This window comes from Podarcis filfolensis, assembly GCF_964270895.1.
Source record: "Podarcis filfolensis genome assembly, chromosome: 8".
In the NCBI taxonomy this organism is placed as follows: Eukaryota; Metazoa; Chordata; class Lepidosauria; order Squamata; family Lacertidae; genus Podarcis; species Podarcis filfolensis.
In genome coordinates, this window is record NC_139611.1 from 36,891,502 (window position 1) to 36,909,871 (window position 18,370).

Below are 18,370 nucleotides of genomic sequence, written 5' to 3' on the forward strand. Positions count from 1 at the left end.
TGTTGACTTCAACAGCACTAGTACTACACAGAGCTGTTTACCCAAAACTACTTCAAGTTTCCTAAATATTTTCCCAAGAGGTGCCAGCCAGTCTCTTCTTCTAAGCTTTAGCATTGCGTCATTGCAAGCAATACTACGCCATTGTGGTAATGCATGATTCTTGCTGGCAAACAATAATAGGCAGATTTATAGCCTGAGGAAGAGAAAAACAACCAGGGCACCCACAAACACTAAAGTATTTGCAGGAAGCTCTTCACAGAGAACAATGAAGAAGGGAGACACACTCTTCCTGGCATCTAAGATTTCACTGGATAGTTACTGCTGCTCCTTTTGTGAAAGAGACACTAGATGTCTGCAGGACAGCAATTCATTCATTGCTGGGGAGCCAATGAAGTTACTACTTCCTGCCGTAGGCATTCCAGACGCAGGGATTCATTGTTCAGTATCAGGTACCTTTGAGAAGATATGGGATAACCCCAGAGAATAGCAACCTGAAGCAGCTTGAATTGGGCCTGGAAATGAACAGCAAATAGACAAAGCTGTGACTTAGGTCCACCAAGCCACCCAGTTCTAAAAGGCAGAAGTTCATCTTGAATTACCTAAATAACACATCTGTTAAGTACATGACCCTTAACAAATGCAATTCCCTAGCATCACTTAGCATGAGTGCACATGGAAAGCTCTTAATACAACATGGTGTACTGAATTTTGTTGTTGTTAATTAAGAAGATAAGAAGAGCCTGCTGGGTCAGGCTGATGACTCATCTAGTTCAGCATCCTTCTTCTCACACTGGCCACCTGGATGCCTCTGAGAAACTGACCAGCAGATCCCAAGCACAAGAGAACTCTCCCCACCTGTGATTTCCAGCAACTGGTGTACAGAAGCATTACTACCCTGGACCATAACCATAACGGCTGCTAGCCACTGATATCTTTATCCACGAACTTGTCCAATCCTCTTTTAAATCCACCCAAGATGGTGGTCATCACTGCCTCCTATGGGGGGGGGTGAGTTCCATTGCTTAACCATGCAATATATGAAGAGGTGCTTTATTTAACCAGACCTCCATCTGTCAACATTCAGCCTCGTTGGATGTCCAAGTGTTCTATTATTATGAAAGAAGCATAAAAACATCTCTCTATCCAATGAAACTGCATGTGAATGAACAAACTTGGTTTGTTACTGTAATCTCCTTTTCAATGTTAAATGTGAAGGTTGAAACAAAGCACTCACTGTAGCTTCTTTTAATCTTCTAAAGTCAATGTTGAGGTATGCTTTGATTCCATCATACGCACCAGGCAATGTCAGTCCATGGATTAACAGTACAGATAAAACAACGTAAGGCAATGTGGCTGTTATCCATACAACCTATTAAGTTAAGACAAGCAACAAAAAATATTGATCTATCTCTTGAATGGCAAAGACAGCATTACTACTGCAATAATAATAATAATAATAATAATAATAATAATAATAATAATAATAATAATTTATTACTTATACACCACCCATCTGGCCAGGCCTCTCCAGCCACTCGGGGTGGCTCCCAACAGAATACTAAAAGCACAATAAAACATCAAGCATTAAAAACTTCCCTAAACAGGGCTGCCTTCAGATGTTTTCTAAAAGTCAGATAGTTGTTTATTTCCTTGACATCTGATGGGAGGGCGTTCCAAGGGATGCATGCCACTACCGAGAAGGCCCTCTGCCTGGTTCCCTGTAACCTCATTTCTCACAGCGAGGGAACCACCAGAAGGCCCTTGGGAGCTGGACCTCAGTGTCCGGGCTGAACAATGGGGTGGAGACACTCCTTTCTCTTTGACTGCTTTTTCCGTTGTTAAAAAAGAAATGCACCCAACCATTTGAACAGCATCTTTCCATTTCAGTATAGTGGGGTAGGAGAGCTGGGGGGGGGGGGGGAATTCACATCTGGCAACCAATGTGTGCCTTTGGTTTCAGATAATACATGGGTAGACGAGTCTTAAAAGCCTGGGGCACAAATTTTCATGGCCTTCTAGTGGCTATGGTGGCTCACGTAGCAGTATTTAGCGCAAACTCTGGGAGTGTATATTCAATTCTGGCCAAGCTAAACCTCCTAGAGCAAAATATACATCAGGACAAGGTTGTCTTGCTCCCCATTCCTTTCTCCCTTCTGCTTTTCATGTATAAAGAGAGATTGAACTAAGCAGAATTTGCCATTAAGTCTAAATGCAGGAAATTGTGGCTTGATCTAATGGTGGTTACATAAAACAAACCTCAATCAAACCACGTTCAGTCTCTGGCACTAATCAAGGGAGGCTATGGAAGTCTGAACAGGTATCTGGATATAGCCTGGGTAATTTGGAATGGATGATGGGGACAAAGAAGCTGAAACTTAATTGAGACAATACAAAAGTGTGGTGAGTGGCGTAAGGTCAGTCTTAGATGGGTTGAGGCTGTCAGGAGCTAGAGTCAAATGTAGGTCGGCAATCAACCCAGAGTCAGTGAAGTTAACTCTTTATTCCAGAAGCCATAACAGCAACTCTTCCCAGTAGGTTTTGTTCTAACAAGGCAAATGCAGGGACTGATTGATGGTCCCCGCCTTCCCTAAGGCTCCTCCTCCCAAGCAGTTGCAAACTGTGTTCCACTCTCTTCATTTTTCTCTGTGTTCTAGGAGACCCAAGGGGAAGGGAAGCTGGCCACAGCAGGAGGGGGAGACTCCCTGGCTTCTTCAGCAGTCTGCTTCTCTGTCTTCTGGCCCCACTCTCCTCCAGCCTCCGTTTCTGCCTCAGAGTCTGAGCTGCCCTCTGCCATAACCTCTTCCTGCTCACCAACCTTGTTACCTTTTTGGCTTCTGACCTTGGGGGTTCCCCAGCTGGTGCCTCCCTCCACAACTCTGCATCCAGCCAGTTCATGACAGGCTCACAGTTTAGGGGGTACTCCACTGCTTGGCATAGCATCAGAGAAGGTGAAGGGAAGGTGGAAGCTGCATGAACCACTGTGTGCCTATATGTCTGGAACACAAAGCATGGCTTGAAAGTAGACAGTGTTCTGTACAAACCATGGTTTGATGTTACATCTGAACCACCAAAACCCTAATAGAAAAGCCCTTTTTAAAGAAAAAAATGTATGTATTAGGAAAATATTTGCCAACCTTTCCTGAAGTTTTCACACCTTTCCACAGGCTGAAGAAAACAGTGATCACCACAACCACGAGACACAGTGTGAGTTGCCATTGGGGCAAGCCAATATCATGAATCCCTCGGCTTAGGTGAAGCTGTAGAACTCTCCGCCTAAGCAAAAAGAGACAGAAGAGGGATTGAGTTAGATCCTTTTGTATGGAAAAACAATCACTAACTGGCTCCACATTTATTTGAAGTGGTGTGACTTGGTTTCAGCAAAGCATGTCCTCCCTAAAAGAGGGCACATGTTGCAGTGAGACCTGGACACTGACCTCCTGTGTTGTGAGTGGGTTAATTGGACAGCCACAACATCTGACTGGTAGGTCCCTCATTGCAGGGTTTAATCTGGCCACTGGGGTGCAGTCTAAACAGATCGAGGGACCTATATATACCTATGCACGTGACCCAGAGCTTCCTCTTTCGGCTCATGCATTGGAACACCCACCCACCTCTCCCTATATTTAGGGTATTTTGCGATTGACCTTGTTATGCCATTGTGCGTCATCTGTCATTGGGACAGGGGCACGGCAGGAATTTTCCCCACTTGGCTGATTGGCTGTTGCCATTTGGGTTTCGTTTGCCGCATAGCAAATCATCACAACTTGTAAGGTTGTAGATAGGCACTCGTTCAGGTGATAGGGATGGGAGAACAGTCTCGCCATCCCTATGTGAAGGGATCCAGGGACTCAACTTGGTTTGGTCAACCCCCGAGAGGGGGTTGTGCCCATGCCTGAGTCCAAGGGAGCATCTGGGGAGTAGACATAGTCTGTTCCCAGGCTTTCCACCTACCTCAGGTGTTCACCCTTGGCTAACCTATGATAGAGCTCTGGGTCAGCACTACCTGCAAGGGTGCAGGGAGCTAGTCGAACTACAGCTTTTGCAACCACTCAGTTTTTGTAATCAATAACGTTGTGGCCTAAATTTTGCCAAAAACCAAAACTAAAATTTGAGTCAAATGTGTGTTTATTTAGGGGGGCGGTCTCTGGGTCTGAACACACAAACAGTGAACAGTTTGTCAAGATAAGGTCTCATCAAGGGATTTGAAAAACATAGAAGTAAAAACAAAGAGAACGTAATGCACAGCTCAGTTTGATGTCAGGACTGGTCATCTAGGTTTCCTAGATTGGAGGGGGAGCCCTCCTGCACCCCCCAGGCATATTCCTCTTAAGCAACGATGTAGGCCATGTTCAGTGGTGAGCTAGTAATCAATTTCAGGCAGTTTACTCAGGGATTGTTGCAAAGGATGCTGGACTAGGTGGATCTCTTTTTGCTCCATCAAGGCATTTCTTGTGTCCTTAAGCAAAAATGCATACTCAAGTGGGTCACTTTTCACAGGTTTTGCCTTAGCTGTGAAAATACCCCAAATATACACTCTTGCTTTAGAGTAGGGGTGTGGAACCTCTGGCCCAGAAGGGTAAATTCATCCCTCCAAGCCCAAGTCCCTAAAATGAGCCTCTTGGATCAGGCCTATGGCCCATCTAGTCCAGCATCCTTTTCTCATAGTGGAGAGAACTTTAAGAAAATGAAATCTAAGAGTTCAGCCCCCCCCCCCCCCGGTGGTGTTGCAAATGCTCCCATGAATTTGTTGCCCTGGGCAAAGTGCACCATTTGTTCTCCCATAAATACATCTCATTTCCCCTCCCAGAGCTACAATACTCAGAGTGATTTAAACATTCAATTCCTCTTGCCAGGGGACTCTGGAAATGGTAGCTTGGTGAGGCAAATAGAGGGTTAGGATCCTAGGAAGTGTAGTTTGCAGTGCTCTGGGGGGAAATAGGGGTCTCATGACAACTCTCAGCAGCCTTAGCAAATTACATTTCCCAGGGCTCTGGGGTTGGGGGGGGCATGGCTGTTTAATGGAGTATGATACAGCTTTATATACATGGTATAGATGGAGCCTTAGAGACCTCTGACAAAAAATATATATACGTATATGGTCATTAGGGATGCAAACTAAACCCAAGACCCTTAGATTGCCCTCTATTGTGGATTCAATTTTTCCTTTGTGATCTGTATTGAAAGTCCACTCTTTATGTCGCTGTTAAAAGGACATGAAGCCTAAACAGGAAACAGAATTTAAAAGAATGTGAAATGCCTTGATGAGATGTGCCCACTTTGTTTTTCAATCTTGGTCTTTAAGATGGAGCCAGAAAAAACAAACACCCTACTCTTAAACACATGACGTAGAAACCATATCTCTATAGATATTGTTCAGAGATTTTCTCCTCTCCTGGGGGAAAACTCAGCAAAATAATTCCCCAGTTTTCACCACCCACAAATTTGCATGTGGAAAATAACAGGTTCAAACCCTCTCATGCAGCTGTTTCAAGCTTAAGATATGGCTGAAGGGAATTGCTTTCAGAGTAATGAAGCTGGGCAAAGGAAGCTGAGAGGCATGCTGGGACAGAGAGGCAATGGGGACACATTCTTCAAAAATAGACCCCAGAAGTTATCTCAAAACTAGAACAGTGATTAGGGACATAGCTCAGTGGTAGAACATCTGATTGGCATGCAGAAGGTGCATCTCCAGGTAGAGATGGGAGAGACACCTGGAGAAACCCTGGAGAGCCGCTGCCAATAGACTGACCAGGTATAATGATGCCTCCTATGTTTTCATGGACCAATTGCATGTGAGTTTTGGTATGCACAGCTGTATATATGAAGGCTTCCACTTCGAAGTCGTTTCTGTCAGCACATGGATTCAGGGGCACAGCCTTACAGCTGTGAATCAGACTATAAAAGTGTCCCTCCAAACTTCTGATTTTTTAAAAAAATATTTTTATTAAATTTTATCCATATAACCCAAATAACAAAACAGAACTTCATGAGACAAACACATACAAACCAAACCAAACCAAACCAAGGTTAACGTGGGATGTTACATTTGCAAGAAGAAAATGATAAAGCTGTTCTTGGCTGTTTTTATCTACAACACAGCCTTCCCCATTTCCCCTGTGCCCTAGATCAGGCCTTCATTCCGTTTCATATCTTTAGGCACAAGGCAAAAACATTCCACTTCTCCAAGGCGTTCAGCTAATTAAACAATCTATGGTCTTTTAAACTGTGTGAAGGGGTTATTGTGTGTTACTGTAGTATGTATTCTTGTGTTGTTATATTGAAAACTGCCCTATGATCCTCAGATGAAGGGTGGTATATAAATTTAATAAATAACAACAACAACAACAACAACAACAACAACAACAACAACAACAACTAATGGCAAAACCATTATGAACATTTGTTAGACCTCTAACCCTCCAGATGTTGTCAGACACCAACTCCCATCAGCCCCAGCCAGCATGGCCAACAGTCAGGGAAGATGGAAGTTGTAGTCCAGTAACATCTGAAATGTGCTAGATTAGAGACGGTGGGAGAAAATAGCTGCTTTTATTTTTATTATTTGTTTTTAGTATTATGTGGCATTTGATTATGCCTGTTGAAGCTTATCAAAATAATGAGGGGAAATGGTTAAAGGTTTAAAGGTAATAAATGATCCCATGGTTCTAAAACTGGTCAATGTATTTGTTTGTTTTCTAAAAAGAAAACACATTAATACTACAATGCGAAACAGATTGTTAAACAAATAAACTTTGCTGAGAGGGAAATTGCTCCATCCCTGTGTTGTGAGGCCAACTTGAGTAAGGAGCACCACTTTCCGGACTTCTCTCTTGTGTTATCTTTTTGATACAACTATAGAGGAAATAATAGAAAACACTACATGTCTATTTCCACTTTCACTGCCATAATTACTGCCTAGATCAAATAATAGAGACCTATGGGTGTGTGTGTGTGTGTTGCAATAGACAGCCACTTAGTATTTTACATTGTGCCTTGGCTAATAACAATCATGAATTCTGTGCCATTTAATAACACAGACCGAAAGAGGCTCAAAGATAATGAAACTGAAGCATCCACTAGGTCCCACAGATGTGTCAGCAGCAATCCACAAACAGTGGTATCAATGGCTACAAGAGGATCTGAATCGTCAATTGCTCTATCCTGAATACAGCATTCAGACTCAGGAAACTTATTTCCATTGTTGAGTGGGTTCAGGGGAACAAAGGGACACAGGAAGCTGACTCATACTCAGTTAAACTATTGGTTCTTCTAGCTCAGTCCTGACTGGCAGCAGCTCTCAAAGATTGCAAAACAAAAAAAATTTTTTCTTCCAGTAGCACCTTAAAGACCAACTAAGTTAGTTCTTGGTATGAGCTTTCGTGTGCATGCACACTTCTTCAGAAGATTGCACTTCTTCAAAGATTGCAGTTAGGGTTCTCTTCCAGCCCTTCCAGGAGATATCAGGGGTTTAACTTGCCCCCTGGTTACTTCTTTCTCCCCTGAAAAGTAGATTGAGGAGATGGAGGAGGATGGAAGAAGGACACTCTTTCCCACTTCCACTTTCATCTCTATGTGTTTTTCAAGGTTCAGGTTAATTCTGTTAGATAGAACTTTTATCAAGATCTCTTGAAAGCAAAGTTTGTGTGCAGGTGCAATCATGCTTCTTGTCCCCAGGAAAAGCGGCTGATCTGGGGCAGAGGAAAAATAAGTGGCTAGAGGCAGTGGTGTCCACAATACTCACTCAAAAATACGCATGTGCCCCCATGCCAAAAAATGATTGGTGGGGCATGACTTAGGCTCCCTTCAGATTAGTGGAGAGGTTGGCAACAAGTCATTGATGCAATAAGAGCGCATTTAGTGGTAGAGTAATGCTGGACATGGGTGGTGCTGTGGTCTAAAGCACTGAGCCTAGGGCTTGCCAATCAGAAGGTCAGCAGTTCGAATCCCCGCAACAGGGTGAGCTCCCATTGCTCGGTCCCAGCTCCTGCCAACCTAGCAGTTCGAAAGCACGTCAAAGTGCAAGTAGATAAATAGGTACATCTCTGGCAGGAAGGTAAACAGTGTTTCTGTGCACTGCCCTGGTTTCACCAGAAGCAGCTTACTCATGCTGGCCACATGACCCAGAAAAACTGTCTACAGACAAACGCCAGCTCCCTCAGCCAGTAAAGCAAGATGAGCGCTACAACCCCAGAGTTGTTCATGACTGGACTTAACTCTCAGGAGTCCTTTACCTTTTTTTTTAATGCTGGATTGCCCACATATCAATCAGCTTTATTAGTCTTCCTGTGATGTTTCCCGAATGTTACGAGGTTATTGTTGCCTTGAGCTACAAAAGTGGGGGAAATGCACAAACCCAGGACAACTGTGGTATAAAATGTTGCAGGGTTTGAGCAGGAAGTTACAGGGCATGCACCAATTGTAAATGAAGCAGCTTGGCCACCCCAAATTTTAGCAGGTTCAAATGGTAATGAAAGTGAGATTGTGTATAAAAAAGTGAGATTGTGTATAACTATTGTGATGACCAGTGCTCCCCCCAGGGTACTCAAGGGTACGCAGTACCGGCACCTTTGGGGGGGGGGTTGTCGTTAAAAAGTGTGACACTTCTGTAACAACTTCATGGTGAGTACTGGCACCTATTTTTTCTAGGAAAAAAAGCACTGGTGACAACCATCACGAGCACAAATCATCATGGATGCATATTTAAAGGGATGTCAGAAGAGGCCCTTAAATACATCCCAGAGCAACTACAAAGTGTTTTCCAAAAGTGAAAGCCACAAGGAGTCCCAGACTTACTCATAAAATTCAGCTGCAGGAGTTATCTTGTACTTGGAATAAGTGGTTCCAGCGGCAAATGTTGAGGCATTGATGAGTTTGGGGTCTATGCAGTTGGGGCTGTTCCAGGGGTTGCCACACTTCGTCCAGGGAAGCTCCTCCAGTGTGAAGGATGCAAACAGATAATACAGAGACCAAGCTATGATAACGTTGTAGTAGAAACCCACGTATAGAGCTATGAGTATCACAGCATAGCCTACACCTGAAGACAAAGGAAAACCAGATTACACATGAAGCTATAAGTCACATCAGGTTCATCTTCCTAGTGAGGGCTAGAAGAGGGTGCCATTGCTCATCACCCCAACCAACTATTTGCCAAATATTATGAACAATAATAATCTAACACCAAGGCATTTGCTTGGTGCTGGGAAGCAAGGTCAGCTTTCATTCAGGGTGGGGTACATAGGCTGGTCAATCAAAGCACAGCCTTTGTGTTTCCCTGCTTTGTTGTATTTCTGACCATATGGATGCCAAATTTAATTAAAAAATTGAGTTGGAAGGGATCTTGAAAGTAATCAAGTCCAGCCCTCTGCTCAAAGCAGGATCTGCAATGCAGGGTGCAACTGCAGCATCCCTGAGAGATAACTTGTCCAGTCTCTGCTTAAATACCTACAGCAGAAAACCAAGAGCCTTTTACTTGAAAGGTAGGGGAGAAATCACCATAATTAAAACAAGCAACCCAAATATTTATGCTAATTACAAAAAAATAGCTAACATATTGTGATAACATTTAAATTAACTTTTAAAGGAAAGTGCAGTGAATTATTGTAAACTGTAAATGCAGATAATTCCTGGCATAGTTCTTTTCTTGGGTTTTTATAGCAGGGCCATGTTTTGCACTTATTATTATTATTATTTCTGGGTTTCATCCCAAAGGTGCCCAGCTACTGAAATATACAAAAATTCCAATAGTAGAAAGTAATAGCAACTTTTTTAAAAAAAGAAGACTTAAAACATGACTCCCTTGACAGGTGACAGACTCTTCTTCATTGGAGGTTCTTAAACAGAGGCTGGATGGCCATCTGTCATGTATGATTTAGTTGAGACTCCCGCATTTCGGGAGGTGACTAGATGACCCTCGGGATCCCTTCCAACACTACAATTTCATTCTATTACCTTTTTTTTTAAAAGTAAATCCTTTTTATTGAAAAAATGCTGTTGTAAAGGTGAAAGATGCTAAAATAGCAATAACGGCCAACTTTTAAAAGGTTCTTGCAAAGGTAATCTGTGACCTGTATGTTAGAATATTTGACAACATTTAACAGTAAACTGATGATCTGCCTGGTTAATTGATTGGCTTGTCAATCCTAGCAAAAATGTGTACAAAAGTAGTGTAAACCCAAACTGAAAATCCAGAATAGCACCCGTGGGGTATATTATTCTAGCATGTCATTAGAGTAAATTTGAGAAGCAAATCTGGACACAGCCTGCTATTTACAACAGCTGGGTGACACCCAAGTGGTTGAAGGCAGCCTTCTTATCCCAACATTTGAATGAATACTTCCACAGTGATTGCAGGGTATGCTCCTGGCGCCAAACACGTCGGGCTCACATCATTACCACCAAGTCCCAGATTTTACAGCACTGCCATTTATAGCTAATATTAGCCTGTTGTGTTTAATGTCTGTTTGCTTTCTGGTCCAAAGGGTCTTTCCAGGTGCAGCAAACTAAAATTAGCCAACTTCTCTCTCTCCCTCCCCCCCACAATTAGGAATGTTTTTAACTAATTAGGAATAAACTGTTGGCTTATCATCGCCACTAAAGATTCAAATTCATGAAAAACCATGTAAATGAGAGCTCTGGAGCAGGTTGCAGCCCATGACACCCAAAGCTAGAGCTTTGAACTGAGCTCTGTCCAAGGCTTTCCCGCTACCAGCATTTCATCAACGGCTATATTTTTACTCTGGGTCCAAATGTACTAGAGTTTAAATGGCAACACACAGAGATCCACCATGGCTGTTCCTATTGTTCAGGTGAGGCAGGCAACACCAGACTGTTAATTTGGGGGTGTTGTGAAAAAAACAGAAAACTGAGAGTGAGTCAGTGAGACAAAATTCTCATGGGGGAAGTTCTAGTTTAAAAATGAGGTAGGTGGGAAAAGATGGCAGAAAGAGGAATGACCCTGATTCCCTACCCTTTCAGGTAGATAAACAACTACCTGACATTTAGAAGACATCTGAAGGCAGCCCTGTTCAGGGAAGTTTTTAATGTGTGACATTTTAATGTATTTTTAATCTTTGTTGGAAGCCACCAAGAGTGGCTGGGGAAACCATGGGCGGGGTACAAGTAAATAATAATAATAATAATAATAATAATAATAATAATAATAATTGTTATTATTGTTATTATTGTTATTATTGTTATTATTGTTATTATTATTGTTATTTATTATCAGAGGCAGTTTTAGGGCAGCCTGGCCAGTTCCCCTGTGCTGGGTACTGAGTGGATAGAAGCACTTGCACAGCTATGGGAAAGAAGCTTGAGGTCTCTGGCAGGGGCCTAGAGTCCTCTCACCTCCTTCACAAAGCTTAGTCCCAGCTTTGGGAAGGAGAAGGGAAGCCTCTAGGATCCTGCCAGAGCTTCCCACCTCCTTCCCAAAGCCTGGCACTGCATGAGGGCTGCGGAGGTGGTGCACCAAATTTTGGCTTAGCTCAGGGTGCGTTTGCACCAGACTACACCCCTGTTGTTGTTTTCACTTTTGCTAGCAGTTTTGCAATGGTGGCAGCAAAAGAACAGAGGAGCCTCCTGGATGAGACCAATGTGCCGTCTAATCCAGCATCCTTATAATAATTCACTACAGTTTTATTAAAGACTCGTTTGTTTTGGAGATTCGTGCAGACCTGTTGATGAGCACAGCATCTTTTTGTTGTTAATAAGGTGGATGCTTTTGGGCAGGGATAGTTCATCAGCATTTGCCCAGATATTTTTAGACTTGTCAAATAGCTAACACTTTCCCTGGAGGAACCTTTTAAAAAATCTCCTGTATATCGTCATGCAAAATGGTGTCTATCTTCACCAACTTGGTGCCCTCCAGATGTTTGGGAATACAACTCCTGTCAGCCTCAGCCAGTGCACCATTGCTGATTGCGGCTGATGGAAGTTGTAGCGCAAAAACATCTGGAAGTTACTAAAGGCTGCCCTAAAGTCTATTTTTTTTGCTAATGAGCAATAAAGGCATTAGTGACAAGTGACTCTCAAAATACAGATGTTAGCTATTCTGGCCTTGCCAAAAACTTTCAATGCAAGCCTCGGAGATGTGTTCAATATCAAGAAACTCCAGAAGATATTGCAAATATATTAAGCAGAAAGCCTGGGATTTACCTTTAAAAAGTGGACAGATTTTCCATACGGTGGCAGCCCCTTCTCTGTTATATTGGCCCAAAGCTAGTTCCATGTAGAATAAGGGCATCCCAGCAATGACGAGGAAGAGTATGTAAGGTATGAGGAAGGCACCTGGAAACAGAAGCACCAAGACAGAGATCAACCAAACTCCAACTCTACAATTCTATGCTTCTAATTATGCAACCTGTTTTAACCCAGTCAGGCAATGCTACCTGGGCTGAATCTAGACATATATAAAAAAGCACTGTGAAAACGCTCTTTTAAAAGAAAGTTTTAAAATATATGTTGAATTTGCCATTAGCTCACCATTGCCATCTAGTGACTCATTTGTATAATAATGCACTTAAAGGTAAAGGGAGCCCTGACCATTAGGTCCAGTCGTGACCGACTCTGGGGTTGCGGTGCTCATCTCACTTTATTGGCCGAGGGAGCCGGCGTACAGCTTCCAGGTCATGTGGCCAGCATGACTAAGCTGCTTCTGGCAAACCAGAGCAGCGCACGGAAACGCCGTTTACCTTCCCGCCGGAGTGGTACCTATTTATCTACTTGCACTTTTGTGCTTTCAAACTGCTAGGTTGGCAGGAGCAGGGACCGAACAACAGGAGCTTACCCTGTTGCGGGATTCGAACCGCCAACCTTCTGATCGGCAAGTCCTAGGCTCTGTGGCTTAACCCACAGCGCCACCTGCGTCCCTTAATAATGCATTTAAAACACACTTAAAATGTTGTTTGCAGCTGTATAGCTGAGTCCGTGGATTCCCTTCCCGCATCCCACACCATTTTCCACTGCAGACACAGAACCTTGCATTGTCTCTCCCCCCCCCCAACTTTTCAACTGCCCATTTGCTAAGCTTTGTGTAGCTGGACAGTGTTCAATGCACTGAGTAACATTCCAGATGTGTGATATAATATAATGTTTTAATATGTGTGTGTGTGTATACAGCAATAGCTACAACACTTGGCTGAGTAAATCCATCTCCGCGATACAGTCTCTCTGGGAAAGCAAATGCATTCTCTCATCAGGACACGGCTAATTTAAATATCAAAGTGTAACAAGCGTTAATGGGGGATGTTCAAGATCAAATAAAATAAGAATCAGGCAGATTGCATGCATCCATTTGGGGAGTTGATAGACACTGCGGTACAAAACAAAGAAGCCCAACAACAACAACCCCCATCCCAAGGCACCTCTGAGATACTGGTAACCAGAGGATTGGTATTTCAAAAGAGCATCTTCCAAAAATCTTTTCTGTCACACTATAAGCTCAGAACAATACCATGTCTGGCAACCCTGAAATCACTGGTTGAGAGTTTGTTTTTAACTGCTTTTATAATGCTTATTATTATTATTATTATTATTATTATTATTATTATTGATAGGTTTGGTGGCCTGGTAACCTTCTGGAGCAAGGGTGGGGCATAGCTGTTTTAAATTGCTTATATGTAGTGTTTAATGCTGTAAACCCATCCTGGGACTTTAAGGTGAAGGAAGGTAATCAATAAATTAATGATAGGCTGAATAAATAAATCAGTGTAAAGAATACACCCACTTAAGATATTTTTAACATATTAAAGCTGTCAAGCAATGCTTTTAAACAAATAAATTAAAATATGCAAGACGTGATCTGATGTGAACAAAGATCAGTCATTTTGGATTCCACCAAATTTCACATATAAATCCCTTTAAGACTGGATTGCTACTTTAAAGTGTCCAACACTTCAGCTGTAGCAACTGCTGGAGAGAGGCAGTGTCAAGTGTTGGATTTGCAAAGGCATTTCTTTCTTTCTTTCTTTCTTTCTTTCTTTCTTTCTTTCTTTCTTTCTGATCTTCAAAATGTTTTAATACTTTCTTTTTTTTAGCTCACTCCTCCTTGATTGTCAGAGTGAAAAAACCCAAATAAGCAAACAAGCTTCCAGACAACCATTCTGAAAGGAGCACATTCTAGAGAGGAAAGAGAAAATAGCTTCTTAGAAAAGGGTCAAGAGGGGCAGAGAGGAGAAGGATCACTGAGAGCCACTACACACTAAGGTGAAGAAAAGTGCTTTAAAACATCTGAAATAAGCTACGTGTGTCTTTCAAGAGGATTAATGCAGAAGCCAATAGGAGGTAGATGATTGAAAATTCTGCCCAGAGCAGGATCAAACAAAAAACACGAACGTCTCAAGATTACACTTAAAGCTCTTATCACTGTGCCACAATCAACCGTGTTTTAATTCACAAGTGGTGTTTCTGCAGCCAAGCAACTGAAGCAGAAAGTGCCTCTACCTTCCAAGGTTGTAGCAGGAGAAAGGTTGTCACACAGCTCCATGGTAGAGAATCTGCTTTTCATGCAGAAGCTCTCAAGATCAATCATGGGCATCTCCAGGTTGGACTGGGGGGGGGGGGACTCGGCCTGAAACCCTGGACAGCCCCTGCTCTAGTTAGTGTTGACATCATAGAAGCAGAAGGCTCAATAGTGTGGCTCAGTACAGGATGACTTCCTATGTTCCCTGTGGCTAAGGTAAGGTTACCAGATGTCCCTGTTTCCCGGGGACAGTCCCCGGATTTACAAATCAGTCCCCATACAAAATCCATTGAAGTTGAAAAGCGTCCCCAAATTCATTGAAAAAAAATCTGGCAATCTTAGGCTAAGAGCAGTACTTTTTTTTGAGCCAGAGAGCACTGGAGCACAGTCCCGGCACCTTTTCTCCCCCCCCCCCATCCCAAAGAAGTGCACTATATATACGTATGAAAGGGGGGGGGGAATCAATCTCTGCCTGTCCCTTCAGCAGCCGCTGGGTCAGCCTTTCCGAGAGATTTGAAGCACTGCTACCACTGCTGTCTGAGTTTTCCACCCACCACCGCCTCATTCTGCTTTATTGCCACCTCCCTCCCTCCTTATTTATTATGGTTTGGTTTTCTACCCAAGAGGTGCTTGTGAGATTTTCTGCTCTAGGTTAAATCATCCCCTTGTCCTCCCCTCCAGCCCCCCCCCGCTTCCCCTGCTTTCTCTATCTCCCTCTCATTCCTGACTCCCCTTCTCTCTCCCTCCTAGAGGCTGGTTGGCTCTGACTTGGCAGCCCCTGCCCACTCCCTCTGCCCGCCTCTGCCTCCCATCAAGAAACCTGCTGCCACCACCACGATCAGATATTGATCACTGTGACCACAGCAGCAGCCCGCCATGGAAGGGGTTAACAGCAGGGGGGTAAGAGTGAGGCAGGAGCAAGGCAGGGGAGAGGGGACAGTTCTAGAGCCTTTTTTCCTATAAAAAAGCACTGGCACTTCACCAAGCAATACGTGAAGAAGTACTACCTTAGTCCATTGTCAGTCTGTGAATTCCCCAATGGGTTTCTAACTAGAGAAAAATAAAAACTCTCCATTTCCTCCATGTCATGCATAATTTCATACACCTCTATCATTCCCCACCCTTTCCCCCTCAATTATAAAAGCCCCAAATGCGGCAACCCTTTCTCAGAGGACCATTTCCCCACCCCTGTCAATGACAAAGTGAGTGCTTGCATCATAACACAGATAAAGAGTCTGTGGCCCTCCAGAGTCATGTTGATGTTGCTTCAGCAAGCACCAGCCTTAGACTAAGCCTTACGCGGAGGCAGCAGGTCTTAGAGGACTCTAAGCAGGAAAAGCATTTGCATGGAATGCAGGCCCTAGAATACGTTGGCAAGATGAGTCCATGGTACTAGTGCCCCTCTGGAACAAGGATGTCACGTTGCTGCCCCTCAAATGCATCTCCTAGTGGTCCAGCAATAAAACTGCTAGTGCATTTGCAGCGTCTGGAATGGTTTCAAACTGGACGGGAGCCATTGCAGAAGGTTCAAGTCTCCCTGACACCGTCTAAGTAAGCAACAGCTGAAACAGGATGCATCCCTTAAAGTGAAGAGTCACAACATACACATTTTTGTAAAGCCATTCCCCCTAACAGAATGCATTTTTGTATGTTCACTTACATATGCATTTGTATGCAGACTTTACCCTACTATATCCATTTTCTGAACACATGACTTGACTAGAGAAAAGCATTGCCAAATTCCAAAAACTGTGAATTTCAAAAGATGACTGTCTTTCATTATGCGCATTGTCATGGAAAGTGCAAAATAGGTAACTCCACCTTTAAAGGCAAACTAAATCAAATTTCTCCCATATTCCTGACCTGAGAAATCACTTTACCCTATATATCTCCACTCAGCCACTTCCACATTTCTAAGAACATCATATGGCAGCATCCACACCCTGAAACTCATTGTACTCTTTTCTGCACCTGATAACCATTTTTGTTTAGGCAAGTTTCTCCAGACATGTGAAACACTAGCAGACACGCACTTTAGTCTGGTTTTTAGCTCATCATTGACTTCAATCTTTTTGGAATGGTTAAAGTCATTTTTAACTCTCTCTTTTTTTAGTGATGTTTGTTTTGTTTTATTATTTATGTAAAACACTTTTAGGTTGTTGTTTTCTTTCATTCAAGCAGTATACAGATTTTGTGAAATAAGCAGCCCATGAAGCTGTAGCAGGTACATAACCGGAGATCATAACGGATTTCAAGTACAGATAAAGTTCAAAGATGGGAGCTTCAAGGTGTCCCTCAGCTTTGATATGTGGCAACAGTGAGCCTCTTTGGACACCCACCTTAAGGTGCTCATAGGAAGGTTTACACAGCCTTGCAACTAATGATATTAGTGTAATATTTCAGTTCCTTCAGCCACGGCTGACCTCTCCACCCCCAGGAAGAGCTGTGATTCCCAATGTTGGCAAAAAAAGTCCTGCAGAGATGCAAATCGCATCCAGCTGCTCCCTTTTGATCCTGCAATCTCTTCTGAATGCTTTGACAGAGCACTTCCTACCCTTGTTATTCCAAACCACGTGACTGTTATTTGACATCAAAGTGTTCATTTACAAGTCTTATCCTGAAAAGCTCAAGTGTGCAAGATGAGACACTGTAAGGGAGAAATTATACCCCGCCGCCGCCACCCGGCACACACATTTTCACATCTTGTAACAGTGCTCATAAACCTCAGGTTGTTTTTTTTTTTTTTAAATAGTCTGTTTCTCTTCCAAATTAAACATACATAGTGCCCTGTAAAGGTGGAAATTCTGCTTTCCAGATTTCACAGCCTTTTAAGAAATAGTTCTTGCTCTGCAATTTCATCCAAAGGAGAGCGGGTGCTTGTTACAACAATATGTAAAGTATAAAATGATACAACAGAAAATGAGCTTTAACTGAATCTGTTTTTCTCTGCATACAAAGCAGGTATCCATTCTCTGAATGATACAAAAATTGTTCACTGGATAAAAGAAGCATCCATGCTGCTTATGAAAACAAAGCATTCTGCATAACTCCAAACTTCGCAGGCATTTACTTCAGCAGAAGCTACTCCAATTAAAACAACAACAAAAACAAACACCAGGTCAGATTTGCTGTCCTTTATGTCTGGAGGAGCAGCCACAGGTCCAGTGACTCAGTTTAGCTCTGCTTTGGTTGAAGAAGAGCTTTCTTTTATCCGTCCTGAATCTTCCAACATTCAGCTTCATTGCATGTCCATGAGCTCTAGTGATATGAGAGAGGAACTTTTCTCTATCCAGTTTTACCACAATACGTCTATCGTATCACCTCTTACTTGTCTTTTCTCTAAATGTTGCAACCTTTTTAAACCTGGGTCTTTCTGGGCCCCTCTCTAAAAGGGCTTGAGAGTCACACTTGCTGCTCTGCCTACTTATTACTTCTGGCCCTGCCCACCTTTGGGCTCCAGCCCCACCTATCATGGGCATCCAGTCTTCAGAAAGTTACTTCTGAGGGAAGGGGAAAAGGCTCCACACCCCTGTTTTCACTCTGAAAGTAATGCAGCACCAAAAGCTGAAGAGAACTTCAATCTCAAGCTTGCTAATTGGATTGCGTTTATTCACAAACCTATTATCCACATTTCTTCTATCATGGCTTTCCCAAGTAGCCTCAGACACAGAACAAGACCTTCTTAGCTTCAGCATAGGAGTTGCATCATTTGCCTTGGACCAAAGGCTGAAATTCAGCTTTACGGGATCAGGGAGATTTCATTCTGTGGTACACGTGAAGATCTGACCAGCTAAATACGATGTACAGATGATTTAATATAGATGGCTGGTGTTTAAAACTGGTGCTCAGCAGATTTGTCCTTTTCCCAGCTGTAAAGTACATGTTTACGATTCCAGAGAGGACTTTCTCAAA

General features: G+C 43.0%; 1 protein-coding gene across 1 annotated transcript in view; it reads right to left on the reverse strand.

Annotated features, from left to right (window-relative positions):
* Window positions 1-18,370, reverse strand: part of SLC6A2 (solute carrier family 6 member 2) — a 54,899-nt gene that overhangs the window by 24,708 nt on the left and 11,821 nt on the right. Inside the window, exons 3-6 of the mRNA XM_083626049.1 lie at window positions 12,154-12,285; window positions 8,794-9,034; window positions 3,135-3,273; window positions 1,235-1,369 (exon numbers count right to left, since the gene is read on the reverse strand). Coding sequence (XP_083482175.1) covers window positions 1,235-1,369; window positions 3,135-3,273; window positions 8,794-9,034; window positions 12,154-12,285 — 647 coding nt within the window. The remainder of the gene's footprint in view (window positions 1-1,234; window positions 1,370-3,134; window positions 3,274-8,793; window positions 9,035-12,153; window positions 12,286-18,370) is intronic.